Source organism: Neophocaena asiaeorientalis, unplaced genomic scaffold (assembly GCF_003031525.2).
Source record: "Neophocaena asiaeorientalis asiaeorientalis breed wild unplaced genomic scaffold, Neophocaena_asiaeorientalis_V1.1 scaffold26, whole genome shotgun sequence".
Taxonomy (NCBI): Eukaryota; Metazoa; Chordata; class Mammalia; order Artiodactyla; family Phocoenidae; genus Neophocaena; species Neophocaena asiaeorientalis.
In genome coordinates, this window is record NW_020173108.1 from 3,012,565 (window position 1) to 3,032,571 (window position 20,007).

Here is a 20,007-nt window from a genome sequence, read left to right on the forward strand (position 1 = left end):
ACCACACTAAATTATGGAAAGAGTTTTGTATTGCTCTCATTTAGAACACATGACACCTTAAAGGATACTATCATTGAGAAACTGATCACAATGAAAAAGGATACAAAACAAAATTAAGAATCAGAAAACTAGAGCCACAAAGCCTTAGGATTACTTAAATAAATAAATTTCATTGCAAAGAACCAGGCTTTTTTTTTCAAAGTATATGGGCAATTGTCTACCAAATAAGGGTTGTTTCTATTTACTCTAACCGCTAGAATATTTTATGAGATTGCTTCTACATGTTCTATAATAAAATAAAACACATACAACAAAAGCTTCTTTAATGTGTATACTAAAGGAATAAAGAAATTATAAATGAGAGGGCTCTACAATCTTACAAAAATACCAGGGCTTTTCACTGGTCTCCTAAAATTATCCAAAATAATTAACTAGTTATCAAAGAACCTACTTGTGAGATAGTAATGTTACACTTTTCTCCAGAAGCTCTTATATTCTTTGAATGCCACCTTTGAGTGTGTGTGTTCCTAAAACGATTATGAAAAGCCAATTATCAAACTACAGTAAAGACCTTTTTTTGCTTTACACCCTTTCACCCAGTAATTACACTCCTGAAGAATAACCATAAGTTCCAAGGATGCTTTATTCATTCATTCATTTGTTCATTCATCATTCAATAAGTGTTTACTGAACACCTACCATGTATTTATATACAAAGTTGTTTATCACAATATAATAGGAAAATACTGGAAGCAAACTCATTATTTGACACCAGAGGAACTGGTAGGAAATTGTAGTAAGTCATAGCCAAAACGTGATGCAGTCAGTCATTTAATATATTAATGATGAGTCTGAATATGGAAAAGATCTGTTACAGAGTTAAATGAAAAAAGCAGAATATAAAATCAAAGAAGACTTTCAAAAGAAAGTAGCTATTAAAAAAAAAAAGAAAGTAGCTATTGAACGAACACTGAAATAAAAGAGACTGCACAGTGGTGGTAAATCTGGGACTTTTTCTTTCCATATCTATAAAATTTTCAAAATAAACGTATACAACTTAGGTAATAAAAAAAGAACCAGAAACACCTTCTTTAAAAGACAAGCAGGGCTTCCCTGGTGGCGCAGTGGTTGAGAGTCTGCCTGCCGATGCAGGGGACACGGGTTCGTGCCCCGGTCCGGGAAGATCCCACATGCCGTGGAGCAGCTGGGCCCGTGAGCCATGGCCGCTGAGCCTGCGCGTCCGGAGCCTGTGCTCCGCAACGGGAGAGGCCACAACAGTGAGAGGCCCGCGTACCGCAAAAAAAACAAAAACAAAAACAAAAACAAAAACAAAACAAAAAAAAAAAGACAAGCAATATTCATCAATCATTTCATTTCAAAAGTAAAAACCACTGACCTGTCTTAAAATTCTAAACCCTGAATAAAACCATCCCAAATGACACAAATAAAAGTATCTTGACACAGACCTGCTCATTAGACAAAGCTAATTTTATAAATTTCTGATCAAAATCAGTGAGTAAAAAAGCCCAAGACTTTATAGAATGTTTTTTCAGATCATAAGATAGTATACTTTAGAAAATGAATAACTGCTGTTTATCAAAAAAGAAAAAAAAAGTTCTGACTGATGAATGAGACTACCTTCTCATACCACATCTAGTACTGAACAGTCATAACAAAACTTCAATTCTTTTTCTTAAACCAAATGCAAACATCACTGTTTTTAAAAAAATCACTTATAACAGAGGTATAGGAAAAAAATGACTGGAAGGTCATATAACAAAACATAACAATGCTGTGGGTACTAGAATTACACTTGATTTTAATTGGCTTTTTTCCCCTATATTTTCCAAAATGTCCATTATAAATATATACACAAATATTGTAACACAGAAAAATAAATTTAAATTATCAAAAGAATATGCTGAAATATAGTCACTATATAGATTAGATTAATAAAAATACAACATTTGTAAAATTTAGACCTGTTCATCAAAGCAGCTCAGAAAAATCTGAAGGTTCTTCCGAATCAGTCAATACAAACATTACCTTTAAGAAGATCAAAATACTTTAAATTCTAATACAAAGAGTTCATGATTTGAACAGCATATGTGTGTTTTTCTCTTACTGAAAAACCTGTCATATATACAGCTAAGGATGTGTTTTTAATGATATACCCTATTTCTTTGTTCACGACACATCAACATCAATGATGTCATATAGCCCTTACAATAAGGTCTGTTAATAAATGCAGTGTCTATTAAACTGAGACAACATCAAAACATACAACTTTACTTACCACATAAAAGAATATATGTGTCTTTCACTGACTTTAGTGTAAAATTGTTTCAATTTAGTCAAAGAAAAAGAAAAGGAAATTTAGAATCCATGTAATTGTAGTTTTATGAAGAACAATAATAAAACAATCGTTGCATTTTAGAAAAGCTTTCAACACCTTGAAACATATACACATATTACAGGATAACTGCTAAGTTATTAAATAAGCAAAATGATACAGTATCCTAGCAATAAATATAGCATAGGTCTCTGAAATAAAATTGCCTGACTTCAAATCCTAGCTCTGTTTATTAGTTAGGAATAACCTAGGAAAATAAACTAACCACTACATGTTTCCATTTCTCCATCTATCTATAAAATACAGATAATAATAAGAATTCATACCTGGAAGAGATGTTTTTTAAATATCAAAGGAGGTAATACCGTATCTACATAGAGTAAGCAATTAAAAAAAAAGGCTTTTTCCCCCTTTTTCTCAATCTAAATAGAATTTGTCATACATTTTGAAAGTAAGAATGAAGACCTCTAATTTTAAAAATTGGTATTAAAAGTCCTAAGTTCACTCAAGACCATAATTACCCTTCTGCAACCTGAGCACAATCCAATGGAACACTTAGATAAATGTTTAGAAAGTTCTCTTGTCAAGGTGACTTTATCTCAGTTGTTTCAAAAGAAGAAGAAAAAAAGAATGAAACACAAGGATTCTTTCTTAAAGGATGAACAAAAAGAATTTAGAATCACTGCATTTACAAAATATGATTGTCTTGAACAGCAAATTTACTGAGGAAAATGCAAGATTAGTAGTAAAATTCAAATATTTTAGCGTTTTTAGGATATTCAGTTAAAGTGTTGATGCCATCCAAATTATCAAATCTGTTACATATAAAATTGCTATTCTCTATAAAGAAATTTCAACTGTCTATGACTAGTCTGGAACCAGTTATGCTCTAACCTAGCACAGCCATTCAACTATCTTTGGGATTATTGTATTCTCTTTTCTCATAAAGAAGTTAATACAGGTGGCAGAATGTAACAAAAAAAATCAACAGTGTAGAAGGCTTTTTAATAAATTTCATTTTGGCAAATGATCATATGCAAATTAGCAAATATTGAAATCAGGATGATTTTATTTATTTGTTCTGTACATATCTGATTAATAGGCACTAATTTTGTTGATGATAACAAGAGAACTCTATTGTTATATACAGATTAGAAATGTAAACACTTAGCATTTCCCACAACTACTGACTTCACAAATTATTTTGAATGTTATTTCAAATAACACTGTGAGTGCCAGAGGTTAGGTAAGCAAAGAGCTCTACTGCCCCCTAATGAAGTAAAACAAAAAAGCCCAAAAACTCAGAAAACTTGTTTTGAGGTATGTGTGGAACAGGAAAATAATCTTACTTTGCTAAATGCAGTAGACAAACAGTAAGAAAATTAACTGAAAACAACTAGAATATCTATCAAAATACTATAGGAAAAGCTAGAATCATCCAGTTTTCATGATAAAATGAGTAGCAAAACAGGAAAGCCTCAAGACAGAAATGTTCTAACAGAAAGGAGGCCAGTACAACAATGTTATCTAAAGTGACAGCAATTAAAACTTCGCCTCAGGCTACACTTTTCATGTGTATGTTGGAAGGGAATGCGAAGAAAGAGATTCTTAGAAACCATGCTTTTCAGTGAATTACTGTAAGTTTTCAGTTCAGCAGCTCATACGTATCGTAAATACTATCAAAATATTCTCTTACAATTTGCACTGACTCTAATCCTCTCAGAATTATTTTAATATATGTGTACTTTCAGGATAACTACATTGTAAAACATACATTTGACAAAAAAACAAACCATACATTTGAAAGAATTTTACCTGTTTCCTGTTTTAAACAAATGTCAATTTCTTAAGCATGACAACTGTGTACTTTATGATACTCTGCATCATAAACTAACCAGCGATAACTTTTAATCTTCCTTTTAATAAAATTTCTCCCTTCCTTTAACAAATCTTGTTTTTAAAACATGTTCCATACTCATGTTCCTTCTACCTAATACTCTAACCTGTCTAGAATTCCTGAATTCTCATTCAGAACAGAGCAAATGTTTGGGGGAAGAGCAGTGTGTGGTCCTTAATAACAGAAGTTATGTAAAAATTAACATCAAGGAATCAGATAGAACAAGAGTACAAAGAATAGAATACCAGATCATAAAAACATGGAGAAAAAGTAAAGCTTCCCAGCAGCAGTTCACTGAGGGGAACAGAGGTATGGCAGATAACTGTTCCTTTATAGCTAGGGCACATGTCCCTTGGAGAGGGCCTGTTTCTAACCAGGTTGACCGTGGTTGTACATTCCACTATATGTCTGTTGTTTACAATATATAAGAAGTAGGGACCAAATCCACAAAATGCCACAGGGGAGACAGGCAACACAGAGAAAGAGGGTCACTTAAATCTGCATACGAGATGAAAATATGCTTTACATTCCTGTGCTGCTGCTCTTCCCAAGTGTCCGTTAAGGAAAATGGTTCTCTAGCTCTGCAAGTCATAAGGGTAACCAAATGTTCATTCAAAATTTTAAAACAGCAACAGACAGAAAAATACAAATGTACTCCAGCCTATATCTCAAATGAGTTGGATCTCACATCTGTATAGATTTCCTGAATAATATGAATGAATTAAAAACATGACTCTTTTACTTGAAGCATTACTCATTCATTCCTACTGCCTAAAGATACAACTGACACAGAGACATGACTTGAAGACACAATAAAGAAGCTGGGAGGACTCAAGCACCCCAGAGTTAAACACTGCCAAAGTTATGATGCTTAAAGTATATCAAATATAGAGTCAAAATTGTATCCTTCCAAGCTATAAATTCCATTTAGCTACTCAGACTTAACATATGATAGTCACGAGAAATAAAGCAGTGAACGTATACCTGGAGAACGCATATATGTATGTGTGTATATAGGTGTGTGTTTTCCCTCATGGAAGAGTCTCAGTCCACACCAGTGAGTTTCAGGTTATTATCCTAAAGCTAAAGGAATGCCTTCCCTAGTTCACCGAGAGAAAAAAAAATAAAGGACTTTCCAGGCTATCCTTTCCCTCCTCTATTCTCAGAAGCATACATATGAAAAATATGATCAAAAATTAAAGGAAGAAAGAATGAAAGAAAAGGGAAAAGGTTAATTTCATCAAGAAATAAAGTTAGTGGCAGCTTTGGTTTAAAACAAAGAGATTTATTTATTCATTAGCCCAAGAAAACTTTTATTGATGATGATGAAGATGGCAGAAGCCAGCATTCATAGAGCATCATGTACTTTACATACACTGAGTATCTGATCTTCATAAAAGCCCTGTGAGACAGATATATTATTCCTGTTTTACAGATGAAGAAACTGACACTCATAAAGATTCAGTAACTTGCCCAAGGTTAGACCGCTACGAAATTGCGGAGCATATATAATACAGCAGTCAATTCGACACTTAACCGTTAAGTTTATGTTCTTTTCTGGTCAAAATGTGTGAAATGAAATGATTCTTTGCGAACACTGTAATAAATTAATAAATTATACATGTTAAGATCCAATTCAATTGCCTAAAATTCTGTGGACATGTAACCTGAGCTAGGCACCGATGCCAGTTCTTATGGAAGACAGAAATGTACAAGACATAATAAACAGTGAAAGTGCTAACAAAGAAGTAATAATATACACATCCTTCAATGCCCATTATAAATAATAACATTTCTTCCACTATTCTCTGATCACATACAGCCACAGTAACCTCTTCTTCTTCAGAGCTTCCTACCTCACTCTCACCTCTATTTCATTTGTCTTAAAATGAGACAGTCTCATTTATTTAAGGAAAAAAAGTCACTCCTCCTACTCTCTCTCTTAAAGATACTCAATTGTAGTAAAAAATATATAAAAATAGCATTCAATGACAACTGAAATACACATTTCTCAATATGCTGTAGTATACTGTCCATAGCAACTCTTTTACCTTTGATAACATGTTCAGGTTTTCTTAAATTAATACTAAAGAAAAAAATCACCATGCAGTTTAAAACTAATCCAAAATTCTATTTTGTAATAGCTGAGATTTAAACACACACACAGACATACTATACATACACAAACAGAACTCAGGTCACCTTCATATTTCAAGCATTGGCTGGACAACATTATTCCCTCTGCCATATGTATGCAGCTTAAAACACAAAACACCCAGAAACATCCACAATTATCTAAAACATTAAAATCATAATTTTATATGACCACTACCAATTTTTTCCATTGCAGAAAAGACATTATAACATATTCTTGCAAGAAAAGTACCTCGTAAGACAACCTGTTTTTTAAAATAAATAACAAAGTGATATGTAAATCTGACATCAAAACTTGTCACAAAGATCTGTCATTTTGTTAATCTTTCTTTCATTTTAATTAAATTATGTTTAAACCTTCAATTCAAAGAACAAAGACCTTGCTAACAATAAAGTACAAGACCTAGTAAACAAAATACATCCTTTCAGTGGGATACCCTTTCTTACCTTCGAATCCTCATTGCTCACTCCTAGCTGTAACACAGCTTGAGGAGATTTTAGTTTTGCTTGGGCAGAGTGAGCCATCTGAAGGTTAAGCTGCCATCCAACCGTCTCCAGCTACAAAAGACAAGCACAGATTGGAATCAGATGGTACAGAAGGAAGAAAACAGTCAACTTTAAGCAAATCTCCAATCAGCAGGAATGAACATGGATAGCCTGGACTTTGTGGAAAGTCAGTTCCAGGGCTCCTTTAACCTGCACACTCTGTACATTCTCCCTTTGGGCTCATTAGATTGGCCACGTGCCATGCCTGTCAAATTCAACAGTAAAACTGGCCTTTAAATACACTCTGTTCTAAAAATAAAAGTTCTGAGACTAAGCGATGAACTACACTAAAGGAGTCAATGGTTTTTAAATAGTAAATTACTATTTTAAAACAGTATATTTTAGGGAATTCCCTGGCCGTCCAGTAGTTAGGACTCTGCACTCTCACTGCCGAGGGCCAGGATTTGATCCCTCCCTGGTCACGGAACTAGGATCCCACAAGCCATGCGGTGCAGCCAAAAAAACAAAAACAAAAAATAGTATATTTTAAAGCCAATGGTTTTTAAATAGTTATAAATTTTAACCAGTAAATAGCATATACTGGTGATAAGTACTTTAATGACCTCCTATTCTCTTTCAAAACTCTTTGCAGTAAGTAGAACATGGTAGAACTTTTTTTTTTAAAGGGAAATTGAAGTGCCCAGATGGTAAGAGGTTCACACATTTAGACACAGTTAGTGAGATTGGAATAGAGCCAGGCAAAGAATTGATATCTACTAGTGAGCAGGTGTTATCATGCTTTCCAAAGTATTCTAACTTACTATGGTTCCCAGTTATGACAGAAACTAATTAGAATACTTCCTTTGAATTTATTAATTAACAACAGCAAAATTGAATCAGGAAGGCAAAAACACTAAAGACACACTAAAACAGCTTAAGTTTCAAAATATTAAGCAGCATAAACGTGGCTTTACTGAACAGGACAGATTATTGGTTTCTCCAACCTCAAAACTATGAAGTTTTAAATCTAATTTCCAATAAATCTAAAGTATCAATATTTAGGGAAGTTTTGTGACATGTAATTGTCATATACCTCTGACAACATGACTCTAGTAATTGATTTAGTAAAACTACCTTAGCTACACTGGTAAGAATGGCAGCCTCACAACAATTTTTACTTAACTGGAATACTAATTGCTAACTTGAAAGACTGTTCAACAGCTAGAATCACAGCAGTGACTCAAAGCCAAATTGGAAAGAGAGCAATGAAAGTATTATCTATTCGAGAGAGGATGTGATGAGAAAATAAAGATACAATTCTGTACTTTCTGGCACTGAACCTTTTAGAGTTTATGGGTAAAAAGGGGGAAGATGTTGCAGAGACATAATCCATAATACCACAAGTAAAAAACTCAATTTAATGGTACATGTTAAGGATCCATAATGTACTGATCTTTAACACTGATTACAGTAGTAACATAGTCTCTAATAGCAGCCCACTACTTTTTCAACAGTCACATGCTATAGACCCTCCAATATAACAGGAAAGAACATGTCATAACTACTCTCATATATCCAAGCATTTTGATACACATCACCATCTTAATTGAAAAGCACCCTCTAGGTATTTGTATGGACCTGTAAGACACTGTTTTGATCTCATTTAACTAATCCTATCCCTGTCCTTTAAGCACTTAAGATAAATGACAAAGATAAATATTAAGTGAATAAATTGAAATATGGTCCCACTATGGTCAGGCCTTTGCGTAAATTAATGTATGCTCAGTCACTGCACAGAGGTAGAATGGGAGAATTGAGATCACTGAACTTAAAGCTTATGCTTTAGTTCATGCTTACACTGTCACTCACTAGCCAGGTGACCCTGATAGTTAAGTCACAATCTTTCAAGGTCTCAATTTCCTCATAAAAAATGGAAATAAATCTACCTGAATTATCTACTTTTCTGAGTTACTGATAATATCAAATAAGAAAATGCATATTCAAATTGCTTTGGAAACTGCAAAGCATTATAAATATAAGGCATTTGGGTCGCCCTAATTTTTCCTACAGTATCTTTTTTTAATAGTATGTTTTAAATAGAGTTGACACTCTATATCTAGCTGCTGAATTGGAACAAATCAAAAAATACAAGGAAAGGTAAATTTTTAAAACCATCATAACTAAAAAGAGTTCGTTGGTTGATGTTCTTAAATTCTAGAGCCTTTTCTATTGAATTTTGTGATTTAAAAATATTTGTCCCGGGCTTCCCTGGTGGCGCAGTGGTTGAGAGTCCGCCTGCCGATGCAGGGGACACGGGTTCGTGCCCTGGTCCGGGAAGATCCCACATGCTGCGGAGCGGCTAGGCCCGTGAGCCATGGCCGCTGAGCCTGCGCGTCCGGAGCCTGTGCTCCGCAACGGGAGAGGCCACAACAGTGAGAGGCCTGCGTACTGCAAAAAAAAAAAAAAATTTGTCCCATGCCCCCATGAAAGAGTAATTTTAAAAGTAAAAACAAAAAATTGCTAAACTCATATGTAGGTATATGCACATACACACACCCACTCATAAAATTTCATAGAAAAAGATCAGTATTCAGAAAACTTAAATGAAGAGGGAATAAAGGATAACTAGAATCATTTAAAAAAATACATTGCAGTTTCACAGAATAGTAAGAAAAACAAAACTAACAAAATATTTACAGTGAAACTAGGAGACAACAGCAACACTACTTGAGATAGGTACTCTTATTATCCCCAGTCTAGAGATTAAATATGTAAAATGTAAACAACTGGTACATAGGAGTAAAAAGTATATGAAGATTCCTTATGTTATTATTCCCACTTTTCTCTGTTTGAAATTATATCAAAATCAAAAGTTACAGAAATTAAAAAAAAAAAAGTTACAGAAATTGATTCAAGTAAAAATCATCCATGGATACTAAATTTAAGTGGAGAAAGTTTGATTTGAAATGAACAGTCACAAAGTTTCTGCCCACAATTCCTTTTTAGTTGCAAAAGAAGAAAATAATTATGTAGTTGAAAAAAAAAGCAACATTTTAATCAAGAGATCAAAATTAACATCACCAAAAAGTAGCAAATGGACAGCAGGTGCCTCTAGAAATGATATCCTGCGAAGACCACAACATCATTTACATAACTTTCTAGCCAAAAATCATAACTAAATTTGATCATGAAGCAATGACAGAAAAAAACAGAGAAACACATAAAACAAGTGGAAGGTACACTTGAAAAACATCAATGTCTTAAAAGACAAAGAAAAGCTGAAGAAAGAAGGAATTCCTTAAACTGCTTAGAACATATATTATTTTCTGGGTCTATAATAGGCACTGGTAATACAAGTACGAATAAAACAAAGGCCCTTTGCCAAGGTGAAAATCTTACAGTATACTATTTAATCATTCCTCTGAGACTCCTAAGAAACAAATATGATAGTCATCAATATTTAATTACATAGGAAACAAAATCTAGCACAGAATTTTGACTTAAGTTAGCTAAACTACATTTGCTTCTATTTAAAAGAAAATTCTGTATAGTGTATATGAGGCATTTGTACATTAAAATACCAGGAACCATTTTAATATAATTTGTTTTGATATCTCATAGTCAAATTTAAATCTGAGGGTGTTTATACCTTAACCAACATCTTAAGTTTAAATGTCATCAAAATAACATGAAACACAAGGAAAATGAGCCACTAATATTTTTAATGTTTTCCAACCCATGCCAAAACTGTTTACATTATAGTTCTTAGGCATCTCATTTACATTACTTATTACCTGACAATGTCACTAACATGTCAGTTCAAAATATAAGGACTTCATTCTCCCTCTAACTTCCACATAAAAAAACTCAGCATAAGCTTAAATTCTCATAATTGCTTTGTAAACCACAGTTCCAAGCATATGCAAAATTAGCCAAAATTACAATAATATTAACTCTTTTAAAATGAAAAAGAAAATGTAAAGTTAATCACCATACTTTAACTACTGGATCTCTCAAATAGTAGCCTCTGCTTGGATCATATCACATAGTAAGAAACACTTTTTTATGTTGCAAACTGATATACATATACAAAAGTGTCACAAAACAATTTTTACCCAGAGCAGTAATACAGAATCTCTACTATGTTTCACTTTTAAAATACTAATTCAGGGACTCCCCCAGTGGTCCAGTGGCTAAGATTCTGTGCTCCCAATTCAGGGGGCCCGGGTTCGATCCCTGGTCAGGGAACTAGATTCCACATGCTACAACTAAGAGTTCACATGCTGCAAATAAAAGATCTCACATGCCGCAACTAAGACCCAGTGCAGCCAAATAAATACTTTAAAAAATAAAATAAAATAAAAATTTAAACAATTTAAAAATTAAAAAAAATAATAAAATACGAATTCAAAACCCTCCAAATTGATTTCATTACCTACTAAGCCACTAATAGGTCAAGCTATCTATCTATAGTTAGAAAACATACTGCTCAGAAATACTGAATGGGTTTTAGGAATTATGTGTATGGATATTCATGAAACAATTATTATTTATTATAATGTCATGAAAACACAAAGTAGAACTGTAACTGCTAAAAGAGAAAACAGTACCTATATTTTGTTGCTATAATCCATCATTCATTTTATAACTGGCAAATACTATAAGCAGAAATTCTGTATATATATGGCTTATTACACAAACTATACATTATTATTTACACCTATGAAATATAAAACTTAGGAAGTTAACTAAACATTTAATACAAGAAGAGCATGAACTTACCTGTTTTTAAGGCTTAGCTAAACACTTGCTCTATAATTTCCTTGACCATTTCTCTTGACTTCAATGATTTCTTTGTATATAATCTACTGATTAATTATAGAAAATTCCCAACTTAAAAAAATTCTAGTTGGCTTATTCTTTGTTTTCTAAAATTATACATATAGAATAAAGCATGATACAAGAACTTTTTCTAAATCTTTCATACAGGGGAGAAGGGCATTTTTCAATTCAATGTAATCTGCTTAATAAGGTTAGCTTTTAGAAGCATTTCTCATTATAACCCTGTATCACCAAGAAAGGAATACCTGCTGGGAAAATCAATTCATGAATGTATAAGAGGTCATACTTATGATCCCTCAATTATGGCATGTGTATATGTATATAATGAAATCTTTAAAATAATAGATTCAGAGTAATTTTACATTTGTCTAAAATAGAGAAGTTTCCACTATTTCCATAATGTATAGAGATCTATTTTCTTAATATATGTATCTAAGGAGTTTGCCTAAGGACACAAGATGACAGCACCAATTTAGGAGTACATTTCATTGGAAACATTCTATGTACCAGTGAACAATAAAGGCACTGATGATTATACCTCAAATTTTCACCTTTTTCCTTTGGAAAGCAAATGCTGTAGAAGAAATGAAGAAGGCATTTATAATCTGCTCAAATAGGTTCATTAATCAAATCAGCAAAAATTTAAACAGGCTGTCATTTGGAGGCCCTCCGGGAGATGCCAAATTTTATTCCCCATTTTTAAGCCGGCAGTGCCCTATTTATAAAATCAGATTCTAAAAAATCTATTTGTTTGGGACTTAGAACAAATCTGCAAATATAATAAAATTATAAATGGTGATTAAATTACCAAGTAATTTAACAGAAGGAATGCAAGTGGTTCCCTACTTTTGTCCTAACTAGAGGAATATCTAAAACTCAAAAAATAATAAATTCCAGTCCTAAATGGCTAAAAACAAATAATACCTTGGCATTAAGAAACATCTTCAATTTCTGGCATTTTATATACGTGGTTTTCTTAACTATTATATACAATAGATATCAGCCTTAACTCAACAAGCATATAATTTGAGAAAAAGCCTGTTGTTTTCAGGACACTAATGATTCCCATCTTTATGTAAATACCACAAATTGTATGCTGATGAAACTTACACTTCTTATCAGTAGAATCAGACTTTCATCCTAGTCTTCTATCCAGTTTTAAATAATAATGGCACAATGATATAAAGACTGGCCTATGCAAATGAAAAAACAAAAACAAGTTTACCATTAACTGAGATGAGAAAACTACAGGAACAGTTTCAAGAGGAATGACCCAAAGATCAGTTTACTTTTTTAATGTTAAGCTTGAGATGCCTATTCTATATCCAATGAAACTATCAAGTAGGCTAGAGAAAAAATGTTTTATTAGAAAATAGTTTTTAAACCCAGAAGCCTAGATGTGATTGCCAGGGAAGTACAAAAGAAAAGAGAAGAGGATCAGGGACTGACTCCTGGCACAATACAAAATTTAGAGGTTGCAGAAATGAGAAGAAAGTAGCAAATATGACTGACTAAAAGAAGCAGCCAGAAAGGAGAAAAACCAGAAGAGCACAGACCTGACTTTTGTACCGTCATAGATGCTGGGGACATAAAAATCAATAAACTTACAATCTCTGTCCCAAAAGCTCCAAGTCTAGTGATGAAGACAAACATATACAAAAGTAATTTTGATATAACACATATGTAGAAAATCCTAAGTAACTGCAAGAAAGCTACTAAAATGAATGGCCAATTTTAAGAAAGTTATGGCAAAAGGTTAATATGAAACATCAATAGTTTTCAATATACTAGAAAGAAACAATTGGAAAATGTCAAAAATGCAATTCCATTTTTAGTGGCAACCAAAATCATGCAAATACACAGTCTTAGTCTGTTCAGACCATTAAAACAAAATACCACAGACTGCATAGCTTAGTAATAACAACATTTATTTCTCACAGTTGTGGAGATTGGAAGTCTGAGATAACAGTGCCAGCAAGGTTGAGCGAGGGCCCTCTTCCAGACTGCAGACTTCTTGTATCCTCACATGGCAGAAGGAGGCAAGGGAGTTCTCTAGGGCCTCTTTATAAGGGCACTAATCCCATTCATTAGGGTTCTTTCCTTATTACCTAATCACCCCCTAAAGGTCCTACCTCCTAATATCATCACCATGGGGGGTGAGGTTTCAACATACAAATCTTGAAGAGACACAAACATTCAGTCTATAGCATAAGGATAACAAAATTTGTGCAAATCCTGGTCACTGGAAAAATTACAAACATTATTGGAATAAATTAAAGAAGGTATCAATAAATGGAGAGATATACCATGCTCATGAATTTAAAGATTCAATATTATTAAGATGTCAGTTCTTCCAGAAATGATCTATAGAATTTAGGACAATCTAATTAATTCCCCAGCAGGAATTTTTTAATAGAAACTGACAAGCTGATTCTAAAATTTAAATGGAAAGGCAAATGACCTAAAAGTGTCAAACCAATTTTTTTAAAGAGTTGGAGGAGCTATATTACCTCACTTGAAGAATATAAAACTACAGCAATAAAAGACAATGTGGCATTGGCAAAGGATAGACATAAAGACCCATCAACTGACTTCTAACAAAGGTACCAAGGTACATGATGCTGGAACAACTAGTTATCTACATGGAAACAAAATAAAGAACAACCTCTACCTAACACCAAACACAAAAATGAACTCAAAATGGATCACAGACCTAAATGTAAGTGCTAAAATCATCAAACTTCTAGAAGAAAACATAAAAGGGAATCTTTGTGATCTTAAGATAGGCAAAGATTTTAAAGAGAGCCATAAAATTATGAACCATAAAAGAAAAAAATTATAAACTAGACTTCATCAAAATAAAAAATTCTGTTCTTCAAAAGTCACCATTAAGAAAAAGGCAAGCCACGGACTAATAAAATATTCACAATACATATACCTGACAAAGGACTTGTATCCAAACTATATAAATAATTCTTACCACAATAAGAAAATGAAATCTACCCCACTGTAAAGCAATTATACTCCAATAAAGATGTTAAAAGAAAAATAAAAAAAAAGAAATCTATACAAAAAGGGCAAAGATTGGAACGGATAATTCACAAAAGAAGATAAACAAATGGCCAACAAACACATAAAAAGATATTCAAAATCCTTACGTTCAACATCCTTATACCCATTAGAACGGCTAAAACTTTAAAGAATGGCAGCCCCAAGTGTTGGCCAGGACATGAAGAAACTGCTGGTTGGAGTGTAAAATAGTATAACCACTTTGGAAAACTGTTTGGCAGCTTCTCATATAGTTAAATATACACTGACCCTACAACCCAGTCAATCCACCCCTAAGAAATTACTCAAGAGAAATAAAAATAAAGTCCATAAAAAGATGTGTACATGAATGTTAACAGATTTATTCAAAATAGCCCAAAGCTGGAAAGAGCCCCACTATCCATCAACAAGTGAATGGATAAACTGTGACACATCCGTATGACAGAATACCACCCTGCAATAAAAAAGAATACCAACCCACAATGAAAAGGAGCAAACCATTGATACATTCAACAACACAGATGAACCTCAAAATCATACTCAGTGGAAGAAGCCAGAGGAAAGTACATGTGTATAATCCCATTTACATAAAATCCTACTAAACACAATCTATAGTGACACAAAGCAGATCAGTGGTTTCCTGCAGCCAGGGTTTAGGGAGGAAAGAACTGCCAGGGGGCATGAGGAAACTTTTTAGCACGATGAAAATGCTCTGTATTTTAATTATGACCATGATCTCACAGATATAACGCTATCAAAATTCACCAAATAGTGCAATTAAAAAGATACAGATTACACTATGTAAATTATAATTTAATAATGCTATTTTTTAAAAGATACAATATATTAAAGGCTGTAACAGAGGAACGTATAGGTGCGACGAGAGAACATCTTCAATCTCTTTGCCATCCTCTAGTCATGGGCAAGAACAGGAGGCAGTAAGCCTCGAACGAACAAGCCACACTACTACTTGCCTCCCAGAGAAAGAATTCTATACTGTGACATCTATAAGTATACGAAGACAAGGTCAGGATCTCAGAGATAACTACTATGCAATACAGTACCCACATTACAAGAGGTAATAAATGCTTCATTACAAATATCACAACTTAGGGATACTCTCTAACCTATACCCTCAAGTTTAGATGCCACAAAAGTCAACCTAGTGTCATTGCTAGGGTGGCATGAAACTTAAAATTATACTCCTTGACCCACAGACTTGGTCAAAATACCGAATTGGTCTTCATATCCAACTTATAAAGTGATGAGGGAAAACATCAATGAATCATCCTTCAGACTGCTTGCCCCTCTGCATACCATGAATATATGAAGACCATAGTACAAGTTTGAGGACACCGAAATGTCATTCAGCTAATGCTCTCACAGTTGACAACACTCTGAAAAAGTACATCAATTCTATTTAGCAAGTGCACATCTCTGACTACTATGACATAAGAGTAATTCTGCTAACAGCACAGTTCTTTGGCATTAGTAAAATCTTAATTTAATTTGTTAATGGTCTGGCTTTAGTCAAATATTTATAAAGCAGAGAATACATTTCTACTTCAAATTAGACTGATTAAGGGTCTCTTAGATCTAAAGTTCTTTAAATTGATTGCTGCATCAACAGCTAATGACATCACCTTTTTTCCCCTGGAGAATTTCCATTTCAAGCTAAAGCAATTCTTATTATACATATTCCCACTTTTAAAGAGGAAAAATGTAAATGACTGAATCTAGTATTCCAGCAAAACTCAAGAGTCATGAAATAAATGAACCACAAAAGGCTTAAAGTACAACCAAAATGAAAACACAAAAGAACACTAGGAAATACAAAATATAATCCATACCCTCCTCTCTTTACTTTTCTTTCTAACACCAATAAACACAAATATCCCTCTTTATAGGAAAACCCTATAAACTGAACCTCAAAATAGCACAATTAGTAAAGCAGGAATAGTGTGCTTTTATTTAATCAACAACTATTTTTTGAGAACCCACTATCTACCAAGGGCCATTTAAAGTAGGGAAAATACAGTAGTGAACAAAACAGACAAAAATTCCTGCCCTTGTGGAGTTTATAGTTTAGTAGTAGAGACAATTAAAAAAAATGAACACGTAGAATATATAGAAGGCCAGATAAGAATAATGAGTATTACAGAAAAAAATGAAGTAAGACTGTACCATAGAGGTGGAAGCACTTTTCACTATGATGATTACAGCAAGGCTCACTGGTAAGTGTGATATTTGCACAAAGAGCTGAAAAAGATAGGAAGCCAACCACAGGAACATCCAAGAGTTTCTGAGGTAAAGAGAATAGAATTCTCCAAAGTGAGCCAGGTGGAGGTCAACAAGATAGCGGACCAAAAGGGTTTACTGATCATGTAGGGTCTTAAAGGCAATTGTAAGAACTTTGACTTCCATTATAAACAACACGGAAAGACTTGGTGGATCTGGAGCAGAGCAAGGACAGAATAAGACTTACAATTTAAAAGAAGCACTTTTAGAGTTCCTAATCTGATAATGGTAGGAAGTAGTTTATATCACATCAACTTCCCTTGCAAATAAAAAGTATAACTTCTAGGGCTTCCCTGGTGGCGCAGTGGTTGAGAGTCTGCCTGCCAATGCAGGAATATTTTAAAAACAGTGATTTGAAGGCATTGGAGAATGACTAAAAGCAGAAAGAAGTTAAAGGGAAGGGATCCACACAAGGTGACAGATTTGTAAAAGAAGGGAACCACACATGGTGACAGATTCCCAATCATATGACTTTTTACATTTATATGACTTTTTCCCAATCCGTGCAGCATGGACTGGCTAAAACTCAAATACAAAGCCTCAGATTTGGCTTAAGGGGTCAGCAATCCCATTGCTAGACATTTACTCAAGGGAAATAAAAACATATGTCCACAAAAAGACTTGTACACAAATGTTAAATAGCAGTCTTATTCCTAATAGCCAGAAACTGGAAACAACCCAAAAGTCTATCAAGAGGAGTACAGATAAACAAACTGTGTTATTTTCATACGAGGAAATATTACTCAGCAACAAAAGAATTGCTGATACAAGTAACAACATGAATGCATCCAAAAAAACATTATGTTGAGAGACAGCAGACAGACACTTATTTGAGTTTATTTATATTAACTCTACGAACAGAAAAAAAACAGCTTACAGTGATGGAAATTTGAGTATGACGGTGGAGGGAATTAAAACTGGGCACTTTCCAGGTGATGAAAATTTTCTCTATTTTGTTAAGGAGAATGATTAAATGGGTATATATAATTTCTGAAATTCATCAAACTGAGCACACTTAAAATCTCTGCATTTTCTGCAGGTAGATTATATTTCAATAAAAAAACAGTAAATGAATATAGCAGCATTTAAACCTCACAAACATTTACATTCAGTCAATTCCAGCATATGGAAAAACCACGGCTTTCACTTCATTCTTAACATGCCAACAACTAATGCAACAAATGAGGCAGAAATTTGACTTGTATATGGATATAATTATAACAAAATACCTTTCCTATAAATGCAGATGATAATATCAAGAAGCGTTTAAATCCTGAAAAAGCACTCAGATATGTATTCATAGTTACGTATTTAGATTTAGCTATATGAAGTATGCATTTTCTGTTCTCTTTTTAATAAAGCCATTCATCCATCCTTAGAATTCCAAAAGAAATGAAATAAGAATATAAAAGAAAACAATAAAACAAAAGAATACACTAAGTTTTAAAAATGTCAAATCTAAATTTCTTATATTACATATAAAAGACAGATATTTAACAATTAATGAAGCAAACAATTAGTTGTTACACTTAACAAAGTAAATCTTATTATAATTGCTTAAAGAGGATTTTTTTAAAAGACCATTTAGGAACATTATTATCTTAAGAACATTAGCCATCCTTTTTTTTTTTCTTTTTCGGTACGCAGGCCTCTCACTGTTGTGGCCTCTCCCATTGTGGAGCACAGGCTCCGGACGCGCAGGCTCAGCGGCCATGGCTCACGGGCCCAGCCGCTCTGCGGCATGTGAGATCTTCCCAGACCGGGGCACGAACCCGTGTCCCCTGCATTGGCAGGCAGACTCTCAACCACTGCGCCACCAGGGAAGCCCTAGCCATCCATTTTTAAATGCAGGTTTCTCAAGAACATATGAGACATGATGAATTTTCACTACATAATGAAATAATAAATTTGCTATGTAACTGGTAAAATTAAGAACACTCTTAACAGGACGAAATCACAATACACACATTTTGAGCATTCAAAACAAATACAACTGTCAAATTTATCTTTAAAATCTTCCTAACAAACATACAAGTACATTTTAAGAAAAGGAATCAGTACAGGAATCAGTAGCCTTTAAAGAGCAGGCTACTCAGAGTGCTAAAAATATGCCTTATGTATATTTCTCATAATCATATCTGTTACTGAGGAATAGGGTGAACTTCAAATGTAAAAATATCTTAGAAAAAATATCATATAAAAAAACACAATTCTTTTCCTTAAGGTCTCAGAAAAAAAGAGATGTATCAATATGTCAGTAATATTTAACATATAAGTTTTTACATTTTGTATAGCAGGAATATACATAAAGGAACTCTAACCAGAATTTTAGGAGTAAAATTAAACACAGTATTCAAGTTCTGTCTGAAAGGATATTCATAATTTAATAAATGTTGTAACCACACAGGCATTTTAACAAAAATCAAACAGAAAACCCTGTTAGAAGGACACTGCTAACATAGTCAACACTGATAAAAGAGGGAAGACTACCGATTCTAATAAGCAGTGGTAACATTTCAGTGTCCAACGAGGTTAAGATAAAGTGTATTTAAAAAAGAAAAAAGTGAGATAGGATAAAATTTTTAAATCCCTTCAATCATATCCTGTAAAAAGCTATCCAATCAATTTTCAATCTGCCTCTCACTTATTAGATTTAAATAATAGAAGATGAAAAGAGGTGTTTTTAAAAACTGAATTAAAAATAAGTTCCTTTTGATTTTTTAACTTGTTATTTAACTGAATCTGACTCTCTCTGAATTCAGAATTACACAGATGTTCCACTGCAAGCACCACACAGTTTATGTTAACCTCTAAATGACTATAAAACAGTCTCTGCAAACACAACTTTTGTTCATTATATAATAAATCACTGCCATATATTTTTGTTACAATTTAAATGACATGATCTATTTTCATCCACAGCTATTTT

The 20,007-nt window shown here is 33.4% G+C and overlaps 1 protein-coding gene across 4 annotated transcripts in view; it reads right to left on the minus strand.

Moving 5' to 3' along the window:
• COMMD10 (COMM domain containing 10) overlaps positions 1 to 20,007 on the minus strand; it is a 159,936-nt gene that overhangs the window by 122,942 nt on the left and 16,987 nt on the right. For all 4 annotated transcript variants that reach the window (XM_024743401.1, XM_024743399.1, XM_024743398.1 and 1 more), the window contains exon 5: positions 6,852 to 6,962. In XM_024743401.1, the coding sequence (XP_024599169.1) occupies positions 6,852 to 6,962 (111 nt within the window). The remainder of the gene's footprint in view (positions 1 to 6,851; positions 6,963 to 20,007) is intronic.